The following is an 8,094-nucleotide window of genomic DNA, read 5'->3' on the forward strand; positions in this document are numbered from 1 at the left end:
TTAATTTAAATAAAAGAGTAAATTGCCAAACTCATCCCTGAGGTTTGGGTGTGTTTGACAGTTTCATCCAAAACAACTTTTTTGTACCATATTGTTCCTCACTTTTGTGTTTTTTGCTATTTTCATCCAAATGTCTAACTTTTTTGTCAAAATCATCCCTGAGATTTGGTATTTTTTGCTATTTTTATCCAAATATTTGAGAGAAAATATAAAGCAAATTAGACATTTGGATGAAAATGACAAAAATCCTAAAAATAAAGGACAATATTATAAAAAAAAAATTAGTTTAGATAAAACTGACAAACATGCACAAATCTCATGGCCGATTTTAACAATTTACTCAAGGTCTCATATGTATCAAGGTTAAGAAAGTCAATGGGTGTGTGAATGATGAGTTTGGCAACCAATAAACAAAAAATGGACCACCTAATGATGAACCATCACCAAATCCAAAAGTTGTGCGGTGTGCCCCCATTCATTTTGAACTTAAATTTGTTCGTTGAGGCAAACGGTTGGTAAACTCTCTCTCTCTCAAACCCTTGTTCTGTTACCAAAACAGAGATGATGATGATCATCAATTTGGACCCACAATTGTCCCTCTCTCACTCAATCACTTCCCTTTTCTTCCTCTTCTCTCCGCATATCTCGCACCAATCACATCCCAATTACACTTCATTTCAATATTTGGCTGGTTGTTTGCACAAAGCTTACATTTTTACATTAGGGTTTTGTTTCTTTAAGGGTTTACTCAATTCTTGGGCAGATTCTTTGCCCAATTTTGAATTCTTTATAGTTTAAAACTCGATTATTCCCAAAATGTATCAATTTGTTTGATGAATTTTGGGTGAAGGTAATGGGGTGTGTTAATTCAAAGCATATGGTTAGGTTTTACTGTTCTTTAGGTAATTCTTCACTGAAGAATCATGATCATATTGATAGTCATGTTATTAAGTCATTGAAGAATATGAAGAAGGGAATACAAGTTAATGATGATAGGAGGAGGAGTAAGGATAGAGAAAATCATCATCTTATTGATACTTGGAATGGAGATGGAGAGTCTTCAAATTTCGGTTCGATTAATTTGAAATTTGAAAGGATTAAGGAAGCAGAACATGTTGCTGCTGGATGGCCTTCTTGGCTTAGTGAGGTTGCGAGTGAAGCCATCGATGGTTGGCTACCTTTGAGATCCGATAGCTTCGAAAGATTGGAAAAGGTATGACATTGAATTGCTTATGATCAGTAGATATTATTAAGTTCTTGAAATCTTATTTGTTGCATATTAGTTTAATTTTGTAAGAATGCCGTATGATTATAATCCTTATATGAACATTTGTAGATGATTGTTATAGAATGTTAGAAGTCCAAAACGCCTTGGGTTGATGTATGTACAAATGTTTTGGTTTTTGTCAAGCATTCTAAACCGATTGTCACAAATTATATGTATAAATATGCATCGAAACACTTACTAAGAAACTATGTATTCAAGGGCACTTATGAAACCGAGTCTTTTGGTTTATATTTCTTATGTAGATCGGACAAGGTTCATACAGCAGTGTCTACAAAGCACGTCACGTCAAAAGTGGTAGATTTTTTGCACTAAAAAAGGTGCGTTTTCAAAATCTAAAGCCAGACAGTGTAAAGTTCATGGCTCGAGAAATCACAATCCTCCGTACGCTCAACCACCCAAACATCATGAAACTAGAGGGGTTAATAACATCCACATTATCATGTAAAATATACTTTGTTTTTGAATATATGGAACATGATCTCTCTGGATTATTGTCATGCCCCGACATCAAGTTCAGTGAGTCCCAGGTTTGTAACATCTAACTAATAAAATATTAATACGTAACAGAGATAAAAGGCAGCCAAATGAAGTTGTTTTCGGTGCAGATTAAATGCTATATGAAGCAATTATTGAACGGTATCGAACATTGCCATTCACTTGGAGTTCTACATCGAGACATTAAAACCGCAAATATTTTGGTGAATAACGAAGGGATTTTGAAGATTGGCGATTTCGGTCTAGCAAAGTTCCACGGTCCTGACTGCAGGGAACCGTTGACCGGTCATGTAGTGACTTTGTGGTATCGGCCTCCTGAACTTCTTCTAGGATGCACGAATTACGGGACGTATGTTGACCTTTGGAGTGTGGGATGTGTTTTTGCTGAACTTTGTTTTGGGAGACCGATCCTTAAGGGCCGAACTGAGGTGAAAACATACAAAAACTGTAATCTATACATATATATATATATATGTATATGACTTGGTGTAAAAGTGTAAAACATCCTTTTCAGGTGGAACAATTGCACAAAATATTGAAGCTTTGTGGAACTCCCCCTGATGAATACTGGAACAAGTCGAAACTTCCTCTTGCAACGATGTTTAAACCGCATCATGCTTATCAAAGTAGTCTTCGGGAAACGTGTAAGCAGCTCCCGGAAACTGCGGTTGACCTTATTCACACGTTACTTTCTGTAGAGCCTTGCGAGCGTGGGACTGCTACATCTGCCCTCAAATCTGAGGTATATATCTTGGTACAACATTTTCATTGCCCAAAATCGAGAGTTGACTGTTTGTTCTAACTAGATTGTGTTAACAGTATTTCCATACGAAGCCTTATGCGTGTGATCCCGCTAGCTTGCCGAAATATCCACCTAACAAAGAGATTCAGGCAAAGGTCCACGAGGAAGCCGCATGTAGGTGAGTAACTAATTCGTGTTCTAGTTTTTGTTCTTTTTAAACATGATTTAACGTAATTTTATTTCAGAAAGAAGCCAGGTGGCATGGTTTGGGCATCCGGAGCTTCAACAAGAGTCCCTACCGATGCCCCTCATATTGCAAGAAGAAACAATGGCGGTGGTTCGTATTCAAAAGCGTCGCTCGACACAGTGTTGGGGCTTTCACAAACTACACACGGGTCTAAATCCGAAGGGATTTGTGCACTCCCCACTCAAGCGACTCCTTCAAATGGTGGTTTTCTGTGGGCAACAAGAAGGCGGAAATATGGCGGCAATTCGACCCTGAGTGGTGGTGTCGTGGCGGTGCATGCAGCCTCCCAACAAATGCCGGAAAATGGGGAATCTACGAGCGTTGTTTGTAGTGGATTTAGAAATTGTAGGCTGCAAAGTCTTAATCAGTCCGCTTCTTTTGATTCGTCAAAAGTACATAACTCTCAGGATTTACTGAATGTAAGTTTTCAATTGACAAATTAATAATTTTTATGTGTAATTGATCCCTTTACTTTATAGTGATGTTGAAGACTGTCTGTTTACAGGATGATCAAGAAACCTTTTTTGATGCTCGCTCCCACTGCTGACTCCATCACACAAAACTCCGGGGTTCAAGAACTCATAAATCTCGATATTTGTTGAGGTACATACAATCCCTTTAGTTGAATAATTCTCTAAAGTTCGAGTTCTTTACACACATTTTTACACCTGCAAAAGTCAACTCTTTTGCTAGACATCTACAAAAGTCAAACTAAAAAATGGCCAAGAACACAATGGAGAAGGGATCAAGAGGATAAAGTTTCGTCGACTGCTAGTCTGCTACTAATGTAGGTATTTGACCACGATTAACAAAGTCAATCTTGTTTAATCTCAAGCAGCAAAGAACTTTCTCCGGCAACTCTTCGGGTTTCTGAGCCTGTGAGGTATTTTAAATCATATTCGTTCTTGTTTGTAAAAAATAGATAGTGATACACTTATACTAGTTTAGTTTACAATTTACCTGAATTGTTAGGCCGAGATTCATTATCCCGTCTTTAAGGCGTTCACGAAACGCATCTAATCCCTTTCTTGCTATGTAACTAAACCGATGAATGTCCAGGTCAACTTCAAAGTAATTTGATCCCTGTGTTTGGATACGTGAGATTGTTAGTTTAGGAGAGCGGTTTTACACCTTTACTTGATTAATATATTGAGTTTGAAAACGGAAAGTACCCGAAAGAAGTTGTGTTGAGGGCGTGAGAGGACGGGTTTTTCATTGTAGGCGTGCAAAAGCTTTCTCTCGGTGCTGTTAGTAACAAGGTCGTCTGGGTTGACCACACCCACCATTATCTTCAACCGTTCTCTGAAAGCTACCATCGTTTCTTTTCTGAAACTCTTCACCTTTTCCATTTCATCCTCCACTAAACTCTGCACACGTCATCACTATACATTCGTTCTAGAGTATGAATAGGTTTAAAAGTAACGACGCATCTTACTTACCTTGATGCTCTGTTGAAACTGGGCAGGAGTGTCTTTCTCGTACGTTTCCGACAGTTTGAAATATAAGACGAGGCTCAAACCTTCACCATCACTGTCACTAAGGAACATCTGAGCAGCATAACTAGGCAACTGTAGCAAAAACAAAATTAGGCCTTTCGTTAACTAAAGCTGTATTGAATCAAACTGCCGCTAGAAAACACAAACCTGAATATTGATAATGAGGAGAGGTGGCAATTTGCCATCGCCTTTTAGCCTAGGAAGCTCGAGGTATTTGGCAATGTGATCGATCTTTTTCGGGCATACAAATAGATCTACACCGACTGGAGTGTAAGGGCAATAACTTGGAGCAGGTTTTTTTGATTTATCTCTGCAAGTTATGGCATTGATCAGGTTATAGTCACATATACATGTTTTCTTTGGTAACCTTGAGAACTTGTCACCCGAGAACTCATGGACCCCACCAATATACCCTGCTAACCAATGGGATAAGGTAAAACGTAACTTGCGCTATGTAGAGGTGTTCATCGAATAACGAGTTCTCGAATTACTTGAATAGAATTTTTCGAATAATTTTTATTTTGCTGGAATTCGAATTCGATTAAAAACTAGCCAATTTGATTCGAATTCGTATTCGAATTAGATTAAAATTTCGGATCGAATTTGAATAAATTAGTTTTGATTCAAATTCATTTATAATATGTAAATTCGTTATGGGCCATTTGGGATTGATAATAGGCAGGACTTAGATTAAATTTATAGATTAGTTTATACTATATCCCAAATTAAGAACTGATTGTAGCTTTCGGGCTCACCGATCCTGAAAGGACCAGGCCGAGCCCAAGACTGATCATGCATCTGTAAAATGACCCAATGATAATAAAGGTAGGGAATTCAATGATATACTTGAAATAGTTTTCACTTCTGAGGGAAAATGTGGATGGGTCAATAGCAGACCAACATCCAGGAGTCGGCTTCTCATCGGTACAACATGGAATCAAGAATCCTGCCCGTGGACGGTAAAACAACTTTTCTGTAGCACCTGCATTTCATTTCATTTCATTTCATTTCATTCATCGCGATTTCTTGGAACGAAACCATAAAAGTAAAATCTTAGTGTTTTATATTTATACATACGGGTGCCATTGGGATCGGTTCTTTTTACCGCAAGCTTAATCACAGTGGGTTTGCCTGTCAGATTCTGTGAGCCCGAGTTTGATGTGTTAGTTATGTTATCATGGTAGCTAGCAGAATGTAACAGTTGGGGATTCAATATCCGGGCTTGGTTTTTATCATCTTTATCACCGTTATAGCTGCTGTAACTACGTCCTAACTTGTATGTCGGGCTGGATTCACCATCATATCCCTGGTAACCTAATATGGAAAACTGGTTAACTTGCTCGAGTGCGTTCACTTTGTATACATTCATGTTGTCCAAGAACATCTCATTGTCTCGGTTTGGATCGTCTTTAACCAATAAAAGAAATTAAGTAAAATTTAGTATAATTTGGTTATGAAATATTAATCACAAACACGATGGTTTGAGAAGTTAACAACTCAATCGAACGCGATGGTTTGATAATATACCTCCATCCACGCTAGTGAAGTCATCATCTGAATCAGAATCTCCAATGCTGCTGACAGAATCAAACCATGGTTCGTCTTCTGCAAGAACACGACGATGCTCATGTCATTTCTAGTTTGGTAACAAATTATTTTACTTATGAATGAGTCTATTTTTTACGTCTTTAACGGGTCAGATAAGTAAAACTAACAAAAACAACTTAAAAGAAAATGGGTCAAATATGCATTTTAAAAGTTAACCAAAGTATAAGGAGAAAAATGTACCATTAGTAGCACTCTGACTAGTGTGTGATTCCAAGTGAGTGGGTTCATGAGTACAATCAGAAGACACTGATTCATGACAAGGGACGGTTGTGTCAGTAACTGCAACCGAGTCTCCTCCTGCATCGGTGTCCTTGTTCTTCTTCTTCCTTTTCAGTTTGTCAGGCACACGTATCTTTTTGCTATGTAGACGCAGTGACTTTATTGGTTTTATTGTTCTAGCAGGGCTTGAAGAAATACCACCCATTTTTTTTATCTTTACGTATCACGCAAGTCCCTATTACAAACAACCAGAAATTGTTTGATCTTTAAAACTCACAACGACAATGCTTGTTTTCAAAGTGCTTTGACGTAGATGAGCTTGCCTTAGCAAGCTGCAAGATATTTCCAACTTTGCTAGCATCAATGCAATTATCTGCAAATAAAGATCAATCACCAAGATGAAAATATATCAATTGTGATAGAAGAATAATTCCCATATTTGCTATCAACCCATAATGGATTTGTGCGCCTATACGTCCATATACCAAGGCTATGTGCTTTTATATTGGGGCGATATGCTTGTATACAAGATGAAATGATTGACGTGATGAGGGCAGTAAAACCGTAATATAAACAAATAATTATAGATATAGATGGATTTAGAGAAACATGTAGCTATCATGAGGGTAATGAACTTACAATCTCCTCTCTCTCGATCAGTCTGATGAATTGAAGGAACCCACCATCGGAGGAGAGGGAGGGGGTCCGACCGATCGTGGGGTTCAACCAAAACAACCTATAGATTGATTGTTTGATTGATTGATTCTTGTTGGTTGTGAAACCAATGGAAAGTTTGAGATTTTTTTGGATTTATAGAAATGAAATGATGCAGATTCTTTTGAATTAAAACCCCTATTTTTTTTCCTACAAAAACGATGGGATTTGGAGGAACAAGATTCCCACCTCCCATTTTCTAGTATGCTTGCTTCAACATTCATCATGGTTTAATAAAACAATTATGCCCGCACATATATATACATACTAGTTTTATATGGTTAATGCATGCATTCTTTTCATACTACTTTTATTTGTCTTTATGTTCTTTCCCTATTACCTTTTTTCTTTTCATGAAACACATTGTATTCTTTTGTGTACCATAAAACATATTCTTTTGTGCACTTTTAGTTGAATTCTAATGAGTGATCCATGAACTGAAATATAATATTATCTTTGCAGCTTTATCTAATTCAAAACATTAGGGTGTAAGGGGTGCTCACCTAATAGGTGAGTCCCCCCTCTTACACACAACCAATCACATGGTGCCATGTCAACTCCCCTAATACACTCCCCTAATACCGATTTTTGATGGCGGCACTCCCCTATTAGGTGAGTTCAAAATTAATTTTTTTTTTTGGTAAAATTATGGATGTTTAAAAATTATATAAAAGACATTTCATTAAATTTAAAAAAAATACATCGTCACTAGAAAAAAAAAACACATTCAAACTAGAAAAAAAAAAACACATTCAAAGTAGAAAATAAAAATTACATTAAAACTAGAAAAATTACACATTTAAGGAAGGTTTTCATATCCCGTCCCTTAGTTTTTTTCTTGGCCTCGCGGGGTCGGTTCTCCATTGCTCGGTGTATAAAAAATAAAAAGTGAAATGGTTGTGGTTGGAGAGTTTAAAAAAATATAGAGAATGAGATGGGTTGTGTATAAAAAAAAGGGTGAGAATGAGATGGGTTGTGTATAAAAAAAGGGTGAGAATGAGATGGGTTGTGTATAAAAAAAGGGTGAGAATGAGTTGAGTATTTATATTAGTTTAAAAAAAGTGATTTTTTTTTTATAAAAAAGTCGACCGTTCAACGGTCATCTCCTCGATCAACGTGCAAATTCAAGCGGTAACCCCACACCCAAAATGAACCCCAATTCGGGACCCCGCGGGGATGGCGGCGGTGTTCCCGATCGGGGAAATCCTTCACCGCACCACTCCCCGATTGCGCCCCGTACACCCTTAGGTATATTGTGTCACAATCAATAATATTAATTCAACAC

The 8,094-nt window shown here is 37.4% G+C and overlaps 2 protein-coding genes across 3 annotated transcripts; one reads left to right on the forward strand and one right to left on the reverse strand.

The window, feature by feature from the left end:
- The first annotated feature begins 457 nt into the window (after positions 1-457).
- LOC110879100 (protein IMPAIRED IN BABA-INDUCED STERILITY 1) lies at positions 458-3,847 on the forward strand. Of its 2 annotated transcripts, none has more exons than XM_022127503.2 (8): positions 458-1,213; positions 1,531-1,815; positions 1,894-2,211; positions 2,298-2,525; positions 2,603-2,703; positions 2,771-3,191; positions 3,278-3,375; positions 3,450-3,847. In XM_022127503.2, the coding sequence occupies exons 1-7, from the start codon at positions 854-856 to the stop codon at positions 3,317-3,319; spliced, it is 1,755 nt and encodes a 584-aa protein (XP_021983195.1). In that variant the 5' UTR covers positions 458-853; the 3' UTR covers positions 3,320-3,375; positions 3,450-3,847. The 2 variants fall into 2 exon arrangements, with proteins under 2 accessions (XP_021983195.1, XP_021983197.1); XM_022127505.2 differs by having other exon boundaries at positions 3,466-3,847.
- On the reverse strand, positions 3,377-7,021 carry LOC110879101. The gene is made up of 10 exons (XM_022127506.2): positions 6,735-7,021; positions 6,057-6,468; positions 5,796-5,873; positions 5,346-5,675; positions 5,115-5,250; positions 4,416-4,578; positions 4,212-4,340; positions 3,945-4,139; positions 3,733-3,855; positions 3,377-3,648 (listed from the first exon to the last, which is right to left on the reverse strand). Exons 2-10 carry the CDS (start codon positions 6,298-6,300, stop codon positions 3,544-3,546), a joined length of 1,503 nt encoding a protein of 500 aa, XP_021983198.1. The 5' UTR covers positions 6,301-6,468; positions 6,735-7,021; the 3' UTR covers positions 3,377-3,543.
- Between the last annotated feature and the right edge of the window lie 1,073 nt (positions 7,022-8,094).

The sequence above is a fragment of the Helianthus annuus genome, chromosome 9 (assembly GCF_002127325.2).
Source record: "Helianthus annuus cultivar XRQ/B chromosome 9, HanXRQr2.0-SUNRISE, whole genome shotgun sequence".
Classification (NCBI taxonomy): domain Eukaryota; kingdom Viridiplantae; phylum Streptophyta; class Magnoliopsida; order Asterales; family Asteraceae; genus Helianthus; species Helianthus annuus.

Coding starts and splice junctions, on each gene's coding strand:
- LOC110879101 (XM_022127506.2), bottom strand. CDS start 6,300: ATGGGTGGTATTTCTTCAAGCCCTGCTAGAACAATAAAACCAATAAAG. Junction 5,251..5,345: donor AACCGATCCCAATGGCACCC/GTATGTATAAAT, acceptor AATGAAATGCAG/GTGCTACAGAAAAGTTGTTT. Junction 4,140..4,211: donor AGTTTCAACAGAGCATCAAG/GTAAGTAAGATG, acceptor TGACGTGTGCAG/AGTTTAGTGGAGGATGAAAT.
- LOC110879100 (XM_022127503.2), top strand. CDS start 854: ATGGGGTGTGTTAATTCAAAGCATATGGTTAGGTTTTACTGTTCTTTA. Junction 2,526..2,602: donor CATCTGCCCTCAAATCTGAG/GTATATATCTTG, acceptor TTGTGTTAACAG/TATTTCCATACGAAGCCTTA. Junction 3,192..3,277: donor ACTCTCAGGATTTACTGAAT/GTAAGTTTTCAA, acceptor GTCTGTTTACAG/GATGATCAAGAAACCTTTTT.